Raw genomic sequence first — 23,439 nt, forward strand, 5'->3', positions numbered from 1 at the left:
CTCATAGCCTCAGTCGCTTTGGGACGTTAAACCACATAAACCAACCAACCAACCAGAAATGCGCTCTGCCGTGTTGTAGTTGATGAAGGCGTCTTTTAATAACGGATAACAGTGAACAGTAGCCTCGTAAACTCGAGGATCGTAGAGGTAGTTAATCAAGTTTCCTTAGTGTGTCTAGAGAATTGCGGAATGTTGTGGAACTTTCTTCTCTAAACGAAAATAATGGATCAGCTGATGCATTTGAGGATGCCGGCGGTGATGACCCCATTGACCCGCATATCGAAGAGTGCGTGACATTTGTAGCGTTGACAAAGCCAGAAACATATTGGTTGGGAAAAACAGGATCCTTGCCTAGCCGAGGACGGCTGCTGAGGTTTCCTGGCCTTCTGTAAAGCTTTTTACTAGTAGCCATTTATAAAATTTCCTTTCTCTCACATTACTAGGTAGAATGAACTAACTTTTTAGACCCTCTATATCACTATGCTTTTTGATATACTAGCAAAAATCAGCAGGAAAGAATTTTCCTTTGCTTTGAGCTTGGTGCATGGGGGAAAGAGACTTTAATGGATAATAGAGAGGTCTGCCTGGTTATAGGCCTGGCATGCTACTCCAGATGAGGATGAAAGAAAAGGGTGAAAAAAAAAAGTGACATCAAACATACTCAACACTCACGCACTCTCACACACACAATGAGTATCAAAGTATGTCCACTAAAACCGTGTCCCTTAGATGACTATCAAAGTATGTCCACTAAACCCGTGTCCCTTAGAAAAACTAAGAAAGCTTTTGTCCCTCGCTCAGCCGAAGTCGCATCAGTCCAGGGTCTAAGGACATGCTCCAGGTGCACGGGGTCGTCCTGACGAAGTCCTAAAGCACCTAACAGTGCCTTGCGATGAGTATTAAAGATTTGGCAGTGGCAGATCAAGTGTTGAATATCTTCGCGCACACCACATGTCGGGCACAGAGGGCTACTTGATACACCAATTGCATGATAGCCTTAGCAGCTTATGCGCCATTAAACCCAACCCAACCCAACACAACACAACAACACCACACAATACAACACAACACAACACAACACAACACAACACAACACAACACAACACAACACAACACAACACAACACAAAACTAGAAACAGCTTTCTCTGAAGCTCCTGAGCATGACGGCGGAAGGCTTCATTTTCTTTTGGCAACCACCACAATTTGAGATAGCAGTCAAGAAGAGTACAACCGCTGTTTTTTGTGCACTAGGTTTTATCTCCAAAAGACTGTCGAACCTGGGCGTAAATCTGTCAGTGATTGTGTCCAATAGTTTTACAGGTCAGCTCAGTATGTCCGCTGACTAGCCCTGCATACGTGTCTTCCTGAACACTGCATTGGTGAAAAGCTTTTGTAGCATAGTGACTTTTATACGGTGCGCGTTTGTACCAGTTTTTCTGCATATGTATCGCCATCAGGTGTGCATGCGAGTTTGTTGTTTCTGCCACAACGATGAGCCTGTCTCCTCGTCCCTTCTGTCAGCTAGAAAAGGTTGAAAAATTAAATGCAGGTGTCCGAATTCACAAGTAAACTGTGCTGCATCGACACAATTTTCCTGGGGCAGGTCTCAGAGGCTTGACTACACCGCCATTTGCTTCAAAACGGCGATCACGGAGTCCTCTTTGGTGTAGACGTCGCAAGTTTGAATCGAGTAACGGGAAATTTTGGATGAAACTTTCGCAATAATAAATTCAATCTTCTGCTGCCGGTCAAACGTCAGCATATCCAGAAAAAAATCCTTATCGATGTTTTTTGGAAGGACAAAATTGGGTGGAATTTTCATCAATACTGTGCATTAAAGGCATCCGCTCTGCCGTCATTACTTTTAAAAATGACTTTAGAATGGCGGTGGTTTCAAGAATCAGTCTCGCTCCAGCCTAGACAGCGGCTGTCGTCAGGCAATTAGAGTCGTAACAGTTATACGAGCAGCGGCATACGGCAACTATAACGCGCGCCGTAGCTCTTCCAGGCTTAATTGCCACCGCTGTCGTTTTTCGACACATACGTGAAGCTCATAGCTAAATAATTGCCACAGGAGCTGCACAATCGCCGATCACTGCGACCGTAACCTAGCAGTTATAGTCGGTAATCACGTTAAGTGACTGCCGCAAGTACGAGGAGGGAGAAAATCGACCGAAGCAAGCGAATGCGTGGGCATAAAACTGAGGGTGCCGAAGCGGGTGTCGGTTATCGTCCAGAACTCGCCTAGAAGCAGGTCGTGTGCATTCACGAAAGCTTTCGCGGTACATAATACATCCCTTGTTGCACACGACCTTTTTTTCTTCCCCACAAACTCCTTACTGAGCCATGAGCCATACGAAGCGATAGCGTGCTAAAGGCGCTTTTTCAATACACGAGGGACGGAGCCTGCGTGTGCTGTCTGTCGCCACCAGCGACACTGTGACGCGCAGGTACGGCAAAAGAGGAACTCAATATGGGACCTTACGAAACACTGGCGGCTTTTAATGAACATGTGAGGCTTTGTTACGGCGGGAGTTGAACGGGTCTGCCGTGTTACCAGCAAATGAACGTTTGGCACGCTATAAAAGCGAACGGATCGCACGGACCACTGATGAGTTATAAATAGTGAAACCTAAACCGCGTTACTACTTCAGCTTTTACAGACATGCGAGTGTTTCTCAACATTAATTGCTAGCACTTTATCTGTCGAACGCTGTATCGTAAGAGCAGATTAATGAGAAGGGGAAGGCACAGGGGTCGTGCCCACCTACCCCATTCCAAGGGAGAAATTTTACCTAGGAACACTGCTATCGAACACTGTGTTGGTAGAGTGGATTATGGGGAAGGAGAGGGCGGAGGGGGTGGTACCTCCCTCCGAGCGAGAAATTTTGCGTTCAAAAACCATGCTCCCAGTTTTTGGACGAAAAGGTCACAAATAAGACGACCCCGTACCTCCCCCCCCCCCCCCCCCCCCCCTCTACCCATACCGCTCCTCCAAGAGCAGACCACTAATCCGCCCCTGTCATGTTGTGATCTGTCTATACTCGGCAGTAAACTGTGTCCCTTCTTCAGGGTTTACAAGCGTGCAAGTCTTTTGAAGCACTCACTGCCATAGCTTTATCGAACACTGTGGGCAGAGCAGATCCCCCCCCCCCCCCCCCCCCCCCTCACCGCAGGAATAAATTTCAACGTGACAGTGTTAGGCTCCCGTTGTGCCGAAAATTCGGTGTCGGCGTTGTCGGCGTTTTCGGCATTGCTTCTCCTCCAGCCGCGCTTACAACTGGATACTGACGTTACCGTCGCTGATCCCCTGCTTGAGCGGCTCGTTTTGCAGCTTCATCTGCCTCTCTCGTCGCGGTAGAAGAGAACCTGCCGGATTTACTGCGCCGCGCTTCTGAGTCGCGCTTATATAGCCGCCACTATAAGGCCACCCTCCGCCACGGGAACTGCTTGCCGGTTACAACATCGCACCGACGCCGCCGCGAAGGCCCGTAACGATCCATTAAAGCTTTGCTCTAAAAGAAAACAAAAGAGAACCACACGTGGGGATTGTTTCGCTGCGGGCTATTATATTCTGCTGGTTCATTTGTCTAACTTACCTCACCAGCAAAGTAGTTTGCCTAATGTCCGCACCAACAAATCGGCGCTCCGAGCGCAGATGCACCACCTACCGATCGTTATTTTACTTTCCCGATGCAGCGTGCGGCTGCCGCCGCCACGTCACCGTCCCAGATAGCGGAGAACACTGCGGATGTCCTGGAAAACAGGAACTGTGGTGACAACAATGAAAAAAAAAAGAAACAAGTAAAACTAATAAAAAACAAGAAAGCATCTCACTCAGAGGCAGTACAAAAAACATTACGGGTGTTTCCGAGCGCGAGGCGTTCCGCACCGGTGGTCATTCATTAGACTGTCCGGCAAAGTCGCGCCTTTCGCGGTTCGCGCCGGCGGCCAATCCCGAGTGAGAGGATTTCCCGTCGGCTCGTTTTCAGTCCACCGCACGGCGAACTATCCTGCAATACTGGTCACGCCCTAAAGTGTCTCCAGGGAGCACGAAGGAAAAGGAACAGAGCATAACCTTGCCTCCTTTCTTTCCTTTATTTCCTTACTTTTTCTTGCAACAGCCCAACATAATGGCTTTCGCAACCCGCTATCTACCCTTGTCTAGGCACGCACATCGACTTTTTTTTTAAGGACAGAGTGTTGTTAGGGTTAGTCGTAGTTCCGTTCAGTCGCGACACAACGCTAAATATAAAATAGCGTCACGGGACAATCAGTCTTATTGCAATCTGTCTCGTTTCAGGCGGCGGAAAAGTGCTGCGTATTCGCCTCACGTTTCTATAAGAAGCGTGTTCGGGTGCGTACGTCTCGCATTATACTTGACCACGAAGCACTCTTTCTTTGTCGATCGCGTAGTCCACCCCTCGCGGCACGCAGACTTATCTGCCATACAGCGCTAGTATCGTGCTCAGCGTCTTTCTAATTCCGCTCGTTTTGGTATGCTGCACCAACGTTACTGCGTTTTGCCGCTTAACTGCTAGGCAGTAATCGAATCGTCTTGCTTTTATTTAAGTTTATTAATGCTGTCTCGCTTTCGTGAACTGCTACTTGTTGCTTTATTTCCTGAATGTAATATAATGTAATATAATATATACAATAAATACAATACAGCTCAAACACAACATAGCACAGCATAACACAACACAACATACCACAACACAACACAACTTAAGTTAACATAACATAACATAACATAACATAACGTAACATAACATAACATAACATAACATAACATAACATAACATAACATAACATAACATAACATAACATAACATAACATAACATCTGAGCCCAAGTCCAGATGTGCGAACATATAAAAAGCCCCTTGTCTGAAGAAAGCGCCCACACACACGCACAGACAAAGAAGACAATTAAAGGCACAAGTGGAATGAAACGTTGCGCAGTTACTTGTACGGTGCACTAGTAGACCGTTAGCCACGGTTATAAATTAATCCGGGCAACGCCAATTTCGTTAGAGCATGTGGTCTGCGCGGGTTCAGTAGGGGACAAAAAGGAACTGTACTGGTCGGTGCGCGTGGCGACCCGTGACCGTCGTAAACGTATGTAGATAGAGAGATAACGATTCGCAGGAGCGCTCCGTTGACCATTGGTGAACGGTGGGCTCAGGGACACACAACAGCATTCAAATGAATATGATTTGCGAGACTGCCTTGAGTGCCTAACTGATCTTCGCGCAAGCATTTAATAAGTAATTGCTTAGATGAAATATAATTTTGTGCAAATGTATCATATGTTATCGTTCACTAGATGCTTAGTCTCTGTAAAGCATACTTTGTTGTTTGCAGGTCTGTACAGCAGCAAAGCCAACTTTTTGTCTGAAATAGGAGAAGTCGCGTTGGTGGAGACAGTCTATTCACTAGAGAGAAACTGGCCTGTCAGTTTAGCAAGTTTGAAAATTCAATTAACTTCTGTTCCAGCATGTCTGCACAAACGACTCACATAGCCTGGAGGCAGATAAATAAAAGCGACGCACCTCGGTGTAGGCTAAACGAGAGAGTGGGACCGGTTCAGGATTGCTCGTGATAAAGCTTCTTAGTAGGTGAATTCTGGCGGATTAAAGAGCACTGCTAAAAGTCGCCTCAGCTGAATTGCGCTATGGTTCCAGGAACGGTGATTGGGACAGACAGCAACACCGACTCGAATGGTCAGAGCCCGATTCAGCACTATCGTCCGCATTGACCTGCTCAAGGCTCGCTCATGCAGTGGAGCTTTCTTGTTGATGGTTACTCCATGAGCTTGGCAAGCAGCCCTGAAAGTATACATACGGAATAACATGCATAAGATGCAACAGTCTAAGCAATCTCTGCAGAGTGGCGACAGCCAACTGAGTTTGAGACTCATTTGGCAAGTGCTAGAAAGACAGTACGTGCTTCAGACTTAATTCCTGATGGCGTGTCGTCGTGGTCACGTAATAAATCGTATTCTGCTTACCACGCGAAACAGTGACCACGTCTTATATATCTGCTTCGAATCACTTGGTGGTTTCGTCCGTCGCTTACGTGGCATTCCACTGACCACGCCTGATGTGCCATGCAGTGAGTTATAATTAACATTTCATGGAACATTAACTAAAATAAAGGCTGGTAGGCGCCTCCCTCAAGTATTCATGTTATATATTTTATGTTCTTCACGTTAGGTATTATTTGTTTCTTTACGGCATCTGGAGTGTCAAACATGAAATGAGTATAAACAAAATCGAACGGGCTATAGCAAAGCCCGTTCACTAGATAGTCTCGCGTATTCTTGAATGGCCCCGCCCAAAAAGTGTCTACCACTAGTTATCATCAAATGTAGCTTTCAGAGTACTGGTTGACACCGGCTGTCAGAAACCAAAAAAGAAAAAGAAATGCCGCGCAGTGCTGGTTGAATCGGCAGTCAAGCCTCTTAATCCCGAGAGCAGTGCGCTACATACTGAGCCAAGATACTGTGATCGGCCACAGTGGTGACCAGCAAGCAGTCAGTGAGAACTGAATATCAATTCCTTATACGTATTAGGTGCGGGTCGCTTATTTAAAGGTTGTTATTTATGAGAGTGCTATAGATGTTATTATGAGTTTCTAATAATTTAGTGCTTAGTTCTGCTCCTGGCTACAGGACAAGGTGTATTATTAATCTGAAAACACCAAATGGCTCATCGACACGAAAACCCACCCTCGCCCAAAAAGTGGCACCGTTACAAAACTCGCGATTGGTCGAAACGATGTGACGTCATCAAAGGCGGGAAAATACGAAATGTGAACTAGTAATTGTCAGTACCAGTAAAAGTACTTAGCATTTAATAGGATTGAAATATAATCAGCATAGAACTTGAATAGAACGGCGATACTGTCGCATTACTCGCACGCAGGTTCCTTAATGCTCCTGGTAATTTTTGTTTTTTCGTTTGAACAGAGCCCGTCCGTAGTAGAACAAATCTCTCTAGGGGAGCAGACTGGCGGGTCCGTTTCAGAGAGTGACCGCGTGTGAATGGAGAGGGACAGAGCGTGAGGAAAAGAAAAATAGTGAATCAAGGACGTGATCGTCATTGCGGCTTGCAATCTGCGATCTGCTAATTGATCTGGACGAGTCGTATGGCGGCCGCTCGCCGCTGAAGACAATCACAACAAGGAGAAACAAGAGAAGAGAATCAATTTGGTCTGTTCGCCCGAGAATACGGAATGAGCGGCCGCCGTACTCAGATTAACGCATTCTTGGCTCAGACTCGCGCGCGCTCGCGTCCTAATGGCGAGCTTATTGGGCAGGCGCATTAGGCCTGGCTAGGTCTCTGTGGCGACAGCTAATTACTGTCCGAGCGGAAAAGGAAAATATTAGTGCGCCCAAGGGGAAGAGTCGAGATGGGTGATGGGGAGGACTCGCTTGTGTATGGGCTTACGAATCACCGGTTAATAGCTCTCCAGGGTGCACCATGCGATAATCAGAGTCAGGCGCAGATGGCTGAGTGAATAACGGGCTCACTGTTGTTTACGAAGTGTCTGCTTTCCTCCGCTGATGGAGAAAGTGTGCTATTTGACTAACTAACACAGGGCCGCCTGTAACGTAATTCGCTCTTGGCAATACAATCAGCCACGTGGGAAGGATTCCTGTAATGCCAGTCCTCTCGAATTACTCAGTGATTGCACACAAGAGATCTTTCTAAGAAGTAGTAATTACGGATAGACTTTTTACGGCCGTAGAATAATGTGCTATATTTCAAGACAACGAAACACTGATCACGCTGTCTGAGGTTTTCCCGAATCATCCGTGGAGTGATGAGAGTGTTTCGAGCTAATTCGCCGAGTGCTACGACCATTAAGACTGTACTAATTGGTTCTGGGCTGATGCCACATTGCAGATTTGGCTATAATGGCATATATTACGTCGTTCACTCTTTTTTTTTTTTCCTAAGGCAGCTTATGCGGTGGTTTTCGTTTTGCTTTCTTGTTTGGTTACAAGCGAAAACACGTGATTTTGACCTGCGCATAAATACAGCCGACATCGGTGCAGTCTTCAATGTGCTACAACACAGGTGGGTAAGAGAATGTTAAAGAAGCCTTAGCAGCGGGAACAAGAGAGTTGAGGTATTAAAAAAAAAAAACGCTAAAACACTCATCTGTAGTCATGCCCCGCCTTGACGTCATAACACAGCTCCATCATGTGCTATTGATTTGTATCTTTGTACGCTTTGAAGGCACTTCATGTGCCTAGTGTGCCTTGTCGTGTATCACAGTTAGGGGTGGGTTTGCAGGGAACGGTTGGGCAGGGGGATGTGGCTGTCCCATTTGCATATGCATTTTGTGAACTTTCTCCGCCGGGGGAAAAAAAGAAAGAACCCAGCGTCATTTTAGAAATGAAATTTCATCGTTCAAAGTGGGCAATCACTTCCTCCTTGTCTTCCTTGAATTCACCCTTGGTCACTACCATCAACGATACGCGATATTACCGCATACCTTCGAATGTATCAGAGCTTTAGCGTTATTCGGCACTGAACATATAAACAAAACTTCGCCCGTAATCAGGCTCAGGCTTGCTTTCAAGGCATGCTTTCCTACCACCGTATCTGGCAAAGCCTCAAACACCAAGGGATAAATACACTAGGGAAAACTTACGTTATATGCACTCCCTTCTCCAAGTACGCGTTCAGACTTTCAAGCCACAGGATAGAGCGCCAGCCTATAAAATCACTGATGAAGTACTTTGGTTTTACTGATACTTTCATCATCTCCGCATTACCGCTTTCTTTACTCCTTACCGTGCTTAGGGTAGCCAGAGAGGCCCGGTTAAGCTCCCGGCCCTCCTTTCCTTCTCACTCTCAATAAAAATACGGCCGCCGGAACTGCGTATCGAACCCGCGACCTCGTTCCCACCAGCAGAACGCCATAGCCACTGAGCCGCCACGGCAATTTGTGTCGAGTCCAACCAGGTGGCGCCACCACGAGGCGGGTGAAACAAAGAGTCAGGTTGAACTTTGTCCGCTGCGTAAAGGAAAGATATTTATCTTTCGGAGCACGGCGGCCCCATTTACAGTTCCACATGTTCTTTGGCGCGTTGCAAGTCGCGGTTTAACGTATGATAACGTGTGCCCGCGCAGAGCACGTGTCCACCGCCTGTTCAGCCATTCGACCATGCATGCCTTGTAAATATTCTTCGCTGCTGCGGCCGCGCGGGCGGCCGAAACAGCGTAGGCTAAAAAAAGAGGGAGCGACTGGGAGCACGTCGCGAGGCCGCGCTCAGCGCAGCGTAACGGCTCGCGTGCTCGGCGGCCGTTGCGGTGTGCTCCGCTGCGCAGCCGCCGCAGTAAGGCTCATCCGCAGGAATGGACATCACGTGTCCCTGACGGGCATCCCCTTTTCCCCCTTTTGGTTGCTGCGGGAAGAGCGCGAATGAAGGGAATGAACGCTTCCCTCGGCTCCCGGGTTGCTGCGTAATAGTGGCGTGCATGGCGCGAGCGTGTAAGTGTGCGTGATGCCCTAGGAAAAAACTTCTTCGGGATGTTAGGCGGAAGGGAATGAACGAAGTAGGGAAAGGAGGAATAGAAGGAGAGAGTGAATGAAGAAACAAAAACGCTAACTATGTGGGCTGGAAGTAGCTCTGGTATGTACGCCTTTATGTATGCTCAGAATAGTATCGAGAGAGCGGATAGCACTGGGAGGGAAGGACGGAGGGAGAAAGGGACAGAGAGGGACGAAACCGCCTACTTCTCATGCATTCTTTTGAAGTGTTTGTTTGTAGCGTGAAAAACGGTGCGTTTCTTTTGGCGTTGCTTAGATTTGCATTTATAGATGTGTGAAGGAATGACTAAGGACGAAAAGAGATGAATGGAACACTTGGGTGTCGTAGTTAAGGAGCTGTGTACATACAGTTAGCTCGCTTAAGATGCTTGTCTTTGGCGCGGGCTGGGAGTGTGCTGGGCGAGAATTGGCGCCCGATTTTGGCAGCCTTAAGGACGTTTATGAGGTGCCACAGGTTTGAGGCTATTGACGACTCCGGGATGCAAGGAAGGTTCGAGCCGAACAGGAACTTTTTCACTTCGTCATCATCACCATCCTAACCACGGTCACTACAGGATAATGACCTCTCCCATACCTTTCCAATTAACGCTGTCCTGTGCAAGCTCTCCTACGCTCATCACGTTCACTGGAACCTCCTGCTATGCTTGCGTTCTGTTGGAACATATTCCCTTACTTTAAGGGGCTGTCGGTTATGTTGCCTTTGCAATACATGTTCTGCCTAGGCCCATTTCTTCTTTTTGATTTTGATTACGATATCATTACCTCTCGTTTGCTCACTCACCCACTCTGCTCCCGGTATCCTAATGCTACACCTACCGCTTTTTTTTTTGCATAGCTGGCTGCTCTGTCCTCAGTTTAAGTTCACCCCTTTTAGTTCACCTGCACGTCTATGCCCCGTAGACTAGTACCGGTAGCACGCAACTCTATATATTTTCATTATGAGGAATACTGGTAAACTACTCTTCAGGATCTGAGTGTACCTGTCAAATGAACTCTGTAACGTTCTTATTCTCTTAGTTATTTCATTCTTATGGTCGGTATGTGCGGTCCCCACCTGCACTGAGTAGACGTACTCTGCTATTCGTCCTGTGAATTAATTAGCAAGGCATAGTTATTAGTGAATCGGATAGCAGTAAAGTATTCATTAATTTTTATCCCTGACTTTCCTCAATCATGTTATTCAAATATCTGCTGGAAACATGCGGGGAATGATAGCAGAGAGATCGTGCCTCCGGGCCTGACACCACTGCTGATTGGTATTTTATTACGTTCCCTCTGGAGGAGAATGATCACTGTACAGCCGCTATTATATTTTATAGTATCTTTACATAAGCCTCTTGCAATTCCTTACTGACTGCTGAGGTTTCTAATGACTCGGGTGCCTTCTCGCAATCTATGGAGGCTATTGAGGCGCTTCGCTTTACTAAGATACACAAAGACTGGCTCAGAGAACGTTTCTCATCAGGCTGACAAAATACGGCGTGTCGAAGTGCTGCATATCACGCTAAAACTTCGAGGCGACGCCACTCACTTGATGAGAAAGATGGCGAACGGTGAGATCTACATCGCGGAACACCACGCCGTTTACATTACTTGCTATTAAAGATCCGAAACAGAACGAAAATCACAGAATATTTCGATCACAGTACGCCAACGAGGCACTTAGTCCTTCACGGTGATTGAGCGGCTATGCGATCGTCTGCAGAGTCAAAGGTCGCCAGATCGAATCCCGATCGCGATGACCACAGAGATGCAGAACAAACTACGGAAAGCAAATGATTAAACATAAACTGCCAGAAATATTGAATATTTGTTATAGACACACCGTACATCCCGAAAACGCATCAAAGCAGGACCTAAGAATTTTTTTTTCGTGCTCAAATGTGTTTACTTGAAGATCATTTCTACCTTCATCCTACTGTGCCTGAATTGATTTTTTTTTCTCCTTTCTTGGATCTTGTGCTCTTTTTGTTATGGCTTGAAGTCTGCTATTTTCCACGCGTAAATATGCATTTGTAGTTTTGTGTATGTCTAGAGCCATGTGAATGCGATATATCCTAAATAGCACTAGAGTTATATCAGTGTCTGTTTGTTTCTTGTTACTACGCTGTGTCTTTTTTTCATGATAACTTGCTTTATTACGTGTTATTCTTATTTGTCATGTTAGCTATGATTGTTCTTTGAAATGTATTCTGTTGTCCGCTGATTTCTGCCTTGATGGAAGCAATCATGTATTTGATATGGGGGGGGGCGGGAACCAGTCAAGCTTTCCAGCTTTTTTTCCCTAACCTCCCCCATCATGTTGATGGAAATAAAGGCTATTATTATTATTATTATTATTAAATGGGGGTTAAATGCTTGGTTTGGTTTGGTTTATGGGGTTTAATGTCCCAAAGCGACTGAGGCTATGAGAGACGCCGTAGTGAAGGGCTCCGGAAATTTCGACCACCTGGGGTTCTTTAACGTGCACTGACATCGCACAGTACACGGGCCTATAGAATTTCTCCTCCAAAGAAATTCCAGCCGCCGCGGCCGGGATCGAACCCGCGTCTTTCGGGTCAGCAGCCGAGCACCATCACCGCTGAGCCACCGCGGCGGCCGGAGGTTAAACGCGAAAACGCTGGTGTGCTGTGCGATGTAAGTGCACGCTAAAGAACCTCAAACGGTCGAAGGTCACCCCTTCAGCGTGTATTCTACTAAACGACCTATCTGAGCAATTTGATGTGTAGTAATTCAGGTCGGACGTTTTATTTATCCTTAGTGATGTAATAAACAATTAATTTTAGATTGAGAATTCAGCGTGCTATGGAAAGGGAAACTACAGATGTTACCTTGAGAGACACAAAGAGGAGAAGGTAGGTTAGGGAACAAATTCGAGTTCATGTCGACCAAGCGGAAATCAGGAGGAACACATGGACATGGACGGTACATGTTTAAATGTGGTCGAGGGATAGCCGACGGCTGTTAGGGTAACAGGAGGATTACAAGAGAAAGAAATCCTATAGCCGGTGTGATTGTAAGAAGAAGGGTTGAGATGAGGTTAGGAAGTTTTTTTGAATAGCATGGTCGTGGTTAGCAAAGAACAGGGACAATTATGGAGAATTACACTCGTCCTTATAACTTTCCTTCCCTTTTAAATTATGCCTAATGGCTAACATCTCGAATAAAAAAAATTGTGGAGAGTCGGAGAAACCATTGTCCGGCAGTGGATGCATTCCGGTTGATGATGATGATGATGGTTGTGCTGTAATTGAGTCATGTGATGTGCATTATTACGTCTGAGGAGTGACGGCGTGTGCTCGGCGTGTTCAGCGCGTACAGGAGGAGGCCGCGGGTGTCGAGGATGCTGGGCGTCCGCAGTGGGGACAGCAGCGGACGCCACCGGCCGGTTGCCCGCTGAGTCGGTGGAGGAGGGGGGGCGGTGGCGGCGGCGGGAGGCGGCCCTCCTCCGGCGATGCCCTGATCCATGGTGCAACTGCCCCAGGCGCCGGTCAGCCACAGCAAGGGGTCCTCCTCATCGGTCTACCGGCGCTCTGCTGTCAACGTCTCGCTGCCCAACGCCGCCAACGCCGGAGGCTGCGAGTCCTGGGAGGACGCGCAGCACATCCTATGGCAGGTACGGGGGAGGGGGTGCAGACTAGGCAGCTGTATACGGCTATGGTCACTGTGGGCAGAGATGGGCACAATGCTTCTCAAAACTCTCTAAGGTTACGTGTCCTGGAGCTCCTCTTGTCCTCAAAGGAGCAACAGTGACCCTACGGCTTTCCGAGCGTTATTATTAATTCGAAAGCATTATATGGCTATGTCGCGTCAGCAAAGAGTGTTCGCAAAAAGTGTCCGCAAACTTTGTCCGCAAATTTTGTCCGCACGATTACGTCGTTCTCTGAAGATAAACTTTTGAAAGTGTGATTTTGATAACATGTGATAAAATGTTGCCCTTGGAGAAATTTGGTTGATGAGGTGTAATTATTTCATTAATTAAACGTGAAAAAAGGCGAAAAAAATACGCTTAGACCTCAAACGTCGATATAGTACACGGACGTCAGAACAGCCACGGACGTCGATATAGTATGTGGTCGTTTTGCTTTCGCATTGCTCCAATGCGGGTCGCCGCAGTGACCTCAAAGTTACTGTCCTAGCAAGTATTGAGAAGCAGTGGGCTTGCCAACTATCCCAGCTTTCCGTTATTCTAGATGAGACAGTCCAAGGAACAGGACAGACACTCTCACTGTTTCCTTTTCTCGTACTATCATTTATACTTAGGTGGGAGGATGATGACACGGAAGATCAAGACGACTCAGTTGGGGAATAAGACCGTAATTAAGCAAGCTGGTAGGACGAGGTCGAGGTGGTACAGAAGCGCTGTGGCCACCAATGAGGCTGATGGCCCTGTCCACGCTCTCTCGCACAGGGCGCCCAGATCTGCTGCGCGGCGGCGTTCCTGGTGCCGCACCGGTTCTCGCTGTCGTCGCTGCTGCTGCGCTGGCTGCTGACGCTGAGCTTCGCGCTGACCAGCGTCTGGGCGGGCCTGGTGGTGTGCGCGCCGGACGTGCTCGCCTGGCACCTGACCTGCCTGCTGGTGAACGCGGCCCACGCCCTGCGCCTCGCGTGGCGCGCCCTGCCGCCGCGGGTGCCCGGCCACCTACGAACCCTCTACGAGAAGATGTTCCTGCCCTACCAGGTCCCTGCTCCGTTCACCGCTCCCCCGGTCGATGGCAACTGATGCTCCTGAGAAACGGTCATTTTGTGAGGCGGTGACGAATTCACGCAGCGCATTATACTTTTGGCTGTCAAATACTTAACAGACATATTCTTTGTAATGCCTTGCTTTAGGGTGCATTGTTTTGCTCTAGCAAAAACAACGACATTCCTACAAAACGGTGGATCTGGCGTTTGAAGCTTCGGGGTGTGAAGCCGCATTGGTACCACCTACCGACATTAACCCTCTAGAAGGTTTCCACACAGTACTAAATGTTTGCTTTTAACACACAACTGTATGAAACCTTCATTGCACTACCACTGAGTGAAATCATCATGTAGGCATTTTGCTTAGCTTCAGTCCAAAGAATAACTAACAGAAACAAGTGCACATTGGATGTAAATGAATGTCACATTTTGTTGCAATCAGGCTCCGATGGCTGCTTGCATTCAGACAGGCGGTGCATTGTAATGATTTAACACTTTGAAGTTTTTTCTGATATAATGCTATCTTTTAGAGATTATGACGGAACGTGCTATAAATATATATTAATGATTGCTTTCTTCATGTACCGTGCAGTATGTTCCTTCGGCGACACGCGGAAAATGCTGCCAATTATTATTGTTTTTTTTTCATACCATAGACGTTTAGCTGAGGCTCCATTGTCGCTTAATATGGTTGGCTGCCAGTGACGACTTAACACTGTGACTGCGCGTAATTCATGTAAGAGTTGGCCGCTCACGGTCCCGCGCGACTGCTGCCCAGGTGAGCAAGAGCCGGTTCATGGAGCTGACGCGTGCTGCCGAGCTGGTCCACTTGGCTGCCGAGCGCAGGTACGCCATAGAGGGCGTCACCGCTGCCGACCAGAGGGTGGCCATTCTGCTCACCGGCCAGTGAGTACGCCTTGCAAGCGAGCCGCCTTTAGCGCTCAGAAAAGTTGTACACTTGGGGAGGCACTCCCCTGGGTAAACAAGCCTGTTCCTCAAGATGGCCGATTGAGTGAAATGCGGAGGGAGGGGTGTAGGGAAGAAGGAAGGAGGATATGCAGAAAGGGAAAGCGGGACAACTGTTCGACCCTGAGTGAACGCCCGAATCGCCCCGTGCGAGAGATGAAGGAGCGAGAATCGGGATACAGAAAGGAGAAAACAAGACGGATCCGGAGCTTCTTCGACATTGGGGTTAGCACTGAGTTACTGGCAGACGGGCGGATTGATTGATTGATTGATCGGTGAATTGAGTGATTGATTGGATCTGCTCAATAAAACCCGGTTGGTGAACACACCGCCCACAGCATGTGTAAAGGAAAAGAGTGAGCAACAGGCAAGGAATTACTATCTAAACGGGCACTTCAGACGATTTGACGTTATCGCCATCAGCCTTACTACGCCCGCTGCAGGACAAATGCCCCTCTCATGTCTCTCCAGTTAACCCTGTCCTGTGCCAGCTGCGGCCACCTTATCCGCACAAAATTCTTTATCTCAACCGCCCGCCTAATTTTCTGCTGCTCCCTGCTACGCCTGCCTTCTCTTGGAATCCACTCCGTTACCCTTAAGGACCAGCGGTTATCTTGCCTTCACATTGCATGCCCTGCCCAAGCCCATTTCTTCTTTTTGATTTCGACTAGGATGCCATTTGACATATTGTCCATTTTTCTTCAGGAGTTCGTATGTATCTATGGGACAACGTTTAGCGCTTTTTATGTGGGTTTAGACACATCTTTCTTTTTCACTGAAAGGTGGCAGGAATCTGCGTAGCATTATCACGGGCTGTGTGAGACGGATAGAAAGAAAGCGACAGCGGATTGGGATTCATAAATGGCAAGAGGCGAGAAATGAAAGAGAGGAAACATGAAAGAGAGGAGCAAAGACAACTAGAGTGGAAGGAGTAGTAACGACGACGAGGTAGCTGCAGTGGCTGTCAGAGGAATAAAGGGCTGGTTGTCATGTTATTTAGGAAAAAGCAGCAGCAACAACAAAAAGAGAAGGAAGACGGGAATTTGAACTTTGGTTAGAGAGGAGCGATCAATGTGCACGAAATCGCGCAGGATCCGGTGACGTGAAATCATATCGTGTGGGTGTGCACAAAACCGGCTGAGCTTGCATTTCAAAGAGTGCTTAAAATGCATTGCTAAAGGAGGCAGCGCACTGGAGCGTGACATGAACGCCGGCAGAATCAAAGCGGTGAGGAGCGAGCAAGAGAAGATAGGGCGATATGACAGCGTCGGTTGAAACGAGAAGCAGCAAGAGGCATAGAGAGAAAGGCGTGCTGCAGTGGATTGCTTACGTCTCAGGCGTACGGAGGCATTCAGAAGAAAACAGTGATGACTGTCGATGCACAAACAGATATCGCCTGTATGTCGAAAACATGCCAGAAGGTCATCGGAAGACTGTAAAGTTTGAGCAGGTGTCGAAGGAGAGCCGAGTGATGCAAAACGGCAACTTAAGATTGAACTTTTGCTGTGAGTATACCGGAGAGAGCGAAATTTTGGCCATGGATATATTGCAACGATGACTGTAAGGGACTCTTTCTTCGAGGTAAACGGTGGAAAATCTTTACGGCAGCAGGGGTCTACTGTAGCTATCGCTTTTGTACTCGGAAGGGAAGGACTAGAAATCTGCAAGTTTTACTGTTCGTCGCAAATTGTTGTCTGATCTGACACTGCATTCTTCGTCCCCTGATGCGCAGGTTGCAGGTGACCTGCGAAGACGTATTGCTTCATTACATACAGCCCAACGAATTCATCGACTCTCCAGAATACGAGTCCTGTCCCATAGGTAGTGATAAGTTATTTCAGGTGAGTCTCAAATCGATGCCCATTCCTGACACTGAGCAGAACAAGATAATCGTAACGAATTGCCGTGCGTGTGACCGCCTTTAAAGATGTACCTTTTCATACCCTGATGTGACTCCACTCACTGGGAATCCTCGCATCAACTGATTTCAGACCTGTGTATCGTAGTGAGAAAATTCTTAAGAATTAGCTACAGTGAGAACGCATGGAAATTCGTGAAAATTAGAAGTTGCAAGCGTCGTTAATAAGGGATAATGAGAAATCAATCCTGACAGTGAGAAATCATTGCGTGACCATGGCCACCGAGCAAATATCGTTACAAAAGTTGAGAACCTGACTTATATGTGCCTCAGAGTGTAACCAAAGCTGTTAGCTCAGCGTGCACATACGCTCCGCAGGTGACCATCACTGCGATGGAGCCGTGCACCTACCTGTCGTGGCAGCGTCGTCGCCTGCAGCAGCTGCTGCGGGCCAACCCGGTGCTGTCGGCGGTGGTGCACAACCTGGTGGGTCGGGACATCGCCATCAAGCTCTACTCGCTGGCCGAGTTCCACCAGCTGGGCACCGACAGCGTGCCGCTGCCCAAGCGGGACGCCAGCCCCGACTGGGAGAAGCAGGTGCCGCGCAGCCTCAGTCTGGACACTGTCTACACGGGGCCCGGGGGACGGCTCCGCTCGGCCGCCTGGCACGAGGCGCGGGCCAGGCGCCCCGACTCCTCCTCGCTCGCCTCGTCGGCGCACCTCTCATACGGACCTGGTACGGGAAATGGGGCAGCTCTTTGGCACTATTAGAGACCGTAGCATTCAAGCTACAGGCGCACCCCCCCCCCCCCCCCCCCAACTCCCTCCTTAGACGCATATACCTGAAGATGAGCGTCAACGCTGCAATCTATGATCCCAAAATAGGTTATCGCAAGTCTAACTGTTTTCATTTAGAGGTATGGCAGGTGGTTCTTGATAATCACAAAGTGAACTGAGGAGGGGAAAACCTCAGAATGCTATCCAACGATTCAAGAAGAGAACTTGTCTTCGTTTGGATAAAGCGTTAATTTGGAGGGGTTTAATAGGGTCGTCACTCCGAGGCGGAGGGTCCGGTGAAGGGGAGGAAGGTGTGAAGTGGGAAAAGTGTTTGGAAGGGGAGAGTGAATCTTGTCCAGGTACGATGGCTGCTAAAGAGACTCACCCTCCCCATCATAGCACCTTTCCTACTTCCCCACCATCCTCCCCCTCACCGGGCTTCTTACTCGGAGTGAAGACCCTAATTAAACGCCGTGAATGATGAACACTGCCCAGACGAAGACAAGGACTCTTGCCGAAAGGTTGACAAACACCCTGAGGCTTTCCCCTCCATCGTTCACTTTGTGTTAGCTCTCACGGCGAACGGTTATTAGGTGGAGATACTAGCACTTGCTGGTGTCACTTTGCAGTGTGCGAGAAGAGCTAATTAATGGGCCAGAAAAAAAGTTACACTCGAAATTATGAACCTATTTAGCACTTTGTCTTTTTTATCCCACCACTGCAAGGTGTCACGTCGCCCATAGCGTTTCTTTGACTCGTAAAAGCCCATTGACTTCATAACTTTCAGATATGCTCTGCGTCCACTCCTTTCTGGACACAGGCCGTGTACTCAAGTACAGGCTTGTTTGACCACGAATACTGGAAAAGACCTAGTTCGAGTGTCTATACCTACTCTAAAATACCACATGTGGGAGGCTAAAAAGTATGGACCCGGACGATGTCACCTTCGCAAAAATCTTTGGCGCACAGACATTTTGTCGGCTCATTTGGGCGACAGAACGCTATGCCTTGCCGAGCATGACAACGGCCGGGCTGCTGAGCCATTGCTGTGTTCTGTACGTACTTCTGAGTGTTTCACGCCATTGCATGTCGCAGGTTTTTGATTGCTTCGTGAAATTAAGCTTGGGTATGAGATACTGGAGTGAGCCGCCTTGGGCCTGCAAACGCTCCTCAAGCATTGTGTGCATAATAGATGCCATAGCTACTAACCATCTAAATTCATAGCACAAGATAGTGAGCAACATTATGCGGTTTAGAGTGGGCGTATCTAAGCCAAGGGCTATCGGCTGACGTCATCGCGATCCGTCAGATGCGCCTGCTTCTTGTTTTTGGCTTGCTTCCTATACTAGCGCCAACCCGCAGCTACCTTTACTGCATGCAGCATCCCTGGTAATCGTCTACGTGACGGTGTTTGGCGTTGAATGTAAAGACGAGACACGAAAGAGTTATAACTACAGTACAATATAGGAATTTGAAACTAAGGGCATCGTCATGTCGATAGTGGAGACGGGGTCCTCCATTTACATGTGGTGCGTGTTGTCTCTGCTTCACGGTCCACCTGTCTTGCACTTGTTCCAGGAGCCGAATATCATGCTTTTAATAGCGGAGGCTGTGCAGAGAAGGCGACACATTCCAGATGGATTTACGGATGGAAATGAATGTGGATGTATGTGTAAGGACATATAGATAGGAATGGATGTGGATGGATGGATGAGTATAGATGTGGACGGATAGATGGGAATGGATGTCAATGAATAGATGTGGATTGATGGATTTAGATAGATAAAAATAGCATGACATTTCAAAGCTTCCTTTTGCTCAGAAATGTGGAAGCTCCCAGAAAGCCTCGACCAGAAAGATACACGATCCCCACGCTTCCTTTCAGCCGATCACTCTCTTTCCTTCACGAGCCTTTTCCGAGCCCCTGACGTCCACATATGCCCCAACCCGCGCGTATGTACCTCGCCTATATCCCACCCCACAGGCCGTGCCACCGAGCCGGTGTGCGTTGTGAAGAGGACCCTTGCCAGCCCACGTCCAAGTCCGCGCCCTTCTCCACGCCCCAGTCCGCGCCCTTCTCCACGCCGCTCCGTGGTGCGCTATGGCGGCCGGGGTAAAGTCACCACCAGCCTACTTCCCGCCACCGGCACCGTGTCGGAAACGCCCTTGTAGACAGAGAACGCTTCGTGCACTCCCGCTGTTGATGTCTCTGTCGCTGCCGCCGCCGCTGCTGCTGCTTGTGCTGCTACCACGCCGCGGCTGACATCGCTTCCTTCTAAGCCGCGTGCTTCTGTGCTTGTGTTGCTGAACGCTGGCTGGATAGTGCTGCCTGTGCTTCCGGTGTGTTACAGTGCGCCGCCTGTCGGCGTTGGTGCGCGGTAGTGTGGCTGCTCGCTCGTGTGCCCAGAAGTGTGACGCCATAGTAGCGCCAGGTGAAAAACCTGCCACACAACCGCTGTGACGCTCCAGTAGCGAAAGCGGAGCGCACCTCTTCCGGTCTGTTTGCATGTGCGCAGTGTTTGCCGTTACATCGCTCAGCGTTTTTTGCAAGTCACGATAGATTTTTTGTTTGTTTGTTGTAGTTTGATGAAGTATGACAGTGACCGTTGTCGTTTTCCAGTGGACGCGGACCTCGAGGGTATCGCCTTCCACGTGAAGGCCGCCTTCGTACATATAATGCTTGTGAAAAAACACAATCCGCAAGCAGTATGGATTTTCTCTCGCAGTGTCTGAATTTGTAGAAGAAACGAGATTGTTGATTTGTAGAGGACAATGCACCGAACTCATACTAATGCTATACTTTAGCTGGTCACCTTGAAGAGGATAGGATGTGAAGATTTTCGGAGCACAATAGCGTGCTTCCATGGCGCCTGCGGTTTATATGACCCCAGTTCACCGGCATTTTCTCTGTGCGTTTGATTTTCTGTGACGTTATCTGATCGTTTTCTTACCCTAGCCGGCACTTTGTACTCCGTCATATTCCTATTTCACGCTCGGAAGTGACATGGGCTAAGAATTAATGCCCAATTTTAGTTGCACAGAACGCAACCGGGGTCCCCGATGTCCGGGCACTTTCCGCTGCTGCTGACCTACATATCACTTCAAGACTATGATGTTCTAATACGGAACACGACGCTCACTTTATGTTAGTGTTTTTATGAACTTCTCAAATCCATAGGGCTAATTGCAGCATGCCGGTTTGGGTGTTCTTGAAAAACACGGAATTCCCCAAGTGGAGTGTTAATGAGCTCTCCGTTTCACAGACGCTCTATATTTGTGTAAAATAAAAGCGTCTGTAAAACGGAGCCGAGGCAACAGTTTATTATAAGCGCTCCTGTCACAAGAGGGAGAATTAAAGGGTAGGTGAAGAGGCTTTAGAACTGGACGAGTTTAAAGCGGCCGAATGTGTGAAACGTGCAGATAAAACATGCGAAGTATTTTCATGCTAGCGTTTGAAATGGAGGAGTAATCCCCGAATAAAGCCACGTCGGCGTTCAGGCTTCTCTGTAGTGCGCAGCGATGGGGGAGATGCAGCAATGATGACGTCACGTACGGTGGCGCTATGTTCCGAGCGAAGAAACGGTTGTTTCAAGAAAGAAAAACAAAACCACCTAAAGTGAAGCTCACGAAGTATTGTTTGCCATTAAAGGATGACGCACGACAGCACGTGGGAAGAGGCAGCGGTCATGTGAAGTTTCGGCAACAATGACGTCATTGCAAGTTTTCTCGCAGTTGTCCAGCGCAGTGAGGAGAAGCCTGAACATCAGTGCGATTTTAGTCGGCTATTACGTCACCATTTTAAATGTTAGCCCAAAACGACTTGGCCTGAGTTAACTAGAAGCTTCACACATTCGCATTCTTGTATAAGCTTGAATTCTAAAAAAAAAAAAATCACCTTGCCTTTAAGGTAAAGAGAAAAGCAGCAACTCACATCTTCAGTTGCGACAGAAGGCTTAAATACAAGTGACAGTTCGACGGAACTCAAGGGAGAGAGAGACGACTGGTTTTAAGCGATAGCTTAAGGAGCTCGTAGGCTCGCCAAGTTGATGTGCGCGTAACGCTTGATCTGGCAACACGTACATCTGTGCCAGAGTCCGCCACTAAATTTAATAAGCAAAAAGACGCTCTCTAGGGATACTTTAAGGAGCTCGTCGGCTAGTCATGTTGATGTGCTCCGTAACGCCAGCGGTGGTGCCGCTGGTTTGGCAACCAATACAGCTGCGCCAGAGTTCCACTGCTACAGTTAGCGAGCGCAGTGGCGCCCTCCGAGTCCTCATGGGCGCTCTACGAACTAGCGGTGCGCGCCAAGTTCAAATGTCGTGGCATGAAACAAAACGACTGATCATTTTTGACTCTTGTGTGGAGCATGTGTGATCGTACTAGGTAGTACTTGGCTAGCCCTGCGATATCCTTGTGCTATGGCCAAACCAGGCTGGGCATTGCCTATGCGTCTTCAAATTTTTTGAACAACTAAGCGGCTCCAGTCGCGTCTTCGGGCGCCATTTCCTGCTTTAGTCCCATCGAGGGCGGTATATGCAACTTTATTTAGTTCATCTACGCTGAGAAGCTAACGAAAGAGTAAAATATTTTTATAAAAATTTAGCTTTTATTTCTATTTTATTACACTCACGACCACGTCAAGTGAGACGCACTGTGGCTAAGCCATTGCGCCAATAGAAATTAAGCGCTCGGAGTTGGGCAGCTGACGGAGGTGAAAACATGCGAGGTTTGTGGCTCTGATGCGCTAATTTTTGTACTTGTGCATTTTATCACCACAGACATGCCACGACGCTCCGTAGTACTTCCGCGTTCAGATGAATTTGATTTGCAGGAGTAATAAATGACAACACAAGCATGCTATCACTTCGACATTCGACGTGAAGAAGTGGGCGTACGGCGGCTCAATTAACGGGTTGCATGTAAAGCTATGTGTTCTTTAAGGTCTCAATTTTCTAACTTCATTCGAGCTTCAAAACATTCCAACTTGGTGGCATTCAACGTTACGATCAAAAATAATACGAAAATTGTCCCATGTAGCTAGAGCCAGTATTAAAAAGAAATTTCATAAATTTAGAGTAGGTGAAATTTAAAGGTGCCCTGAAATTCATTCTCAACACATTTTCTGTCTTTAGTATATATCTCGACTAGAGCCGCCGGAAACAACGCCTGCCTACCAGGGTCGCGTCGGCGGCGTCGCCAATGGCAACCGTGCCCTTGCCACTGTTTCGAAAGACGGTGCCGGGAGATGTGGGCATGTGACGTCATGTGACGTCAGTACGCAAGTGCTGACGTCAAATGCCAGCGGTTCCTCTATGACCACATATGGCAGATGGAAAAGCCACTGTTAAGAAAGAAGGAGATCTTGCGGTACATTCCGTTCTTGAGTAGATGGGCTGCTTAAGCTAGTTGCAATATCTACGGGAACGCACTGTGTTACCGCTAAAACGTTGTTAAAAATTTTAGCCAAATTGTGGTTCAGGGTTCCTTTAAAACTATTTTTGGCAGTCGTCCTTTCAAAAAGAGCCATCAATGTTTTTAATTTATTAATTATAACAATTATTCATATTCTAATCATCTTTGTA

At 47.9% G+C, this 23,439-nt stretch overlaps 1 protein-coding gene across 3 annotated transcripts in view; it reads left to right on the top strand.

Annotated features, from left to right (window-relative positions):
• Positions 1-23,439, top strand: part of LOC149358689 (popeye domain-containing protein 1-like) — a 40,571-nt gene that overhangs the window by 11,674 nt on the left and 5,458 nt on the right. For 2 of the 3 annotated variants that reach the window (XM_089570843.1, XM_089570842.1), the window contains 6 exons: positions 12,883-13,186; positions 13,982-14,251; positions 15,035-15,162; positions 16,955-17,063; positions 17,459-17,816; positions 19,842-19,970. In XM_089570843.1, coding sequence (XP_089426969.1) covers positions 13,037-13,186; positions 13,982-14,251; positions 15,035-15,162; positions 16,955-17,063; positions 17,459-17,816; positions 19,842-19,970 — 1,144 coding nt within the window. In that variant the 5' untranslated portion in view covers positions 12,883-13,036. The remainder of the gene's footprint in view (positions 1-12,882; positions 13,187-13,981; positions 14,252-15,034; positions 15,163-16,954; positions 17,064-17,458; positions 17,817-19,841; positions 19,971-23,439) is intronic. The other variant, XM_089570844.1, reaches the window with a different exon arrangement.

Source organism: Amblyomma mixtum, chromosome 2 (assembly GCF_055824585.1).
Source record: "Amblyomma mixtum isolate Tamu chromosome 2, ASM5582458v1, whole genome shotgun sequence".
Classification (NCBI taxonomy): Eukaryota; Metazoa; Arthropoda; class Arachnida; order Ixodida; family Ixodidae; genus Amblyomma; species Amblyomma mixtum.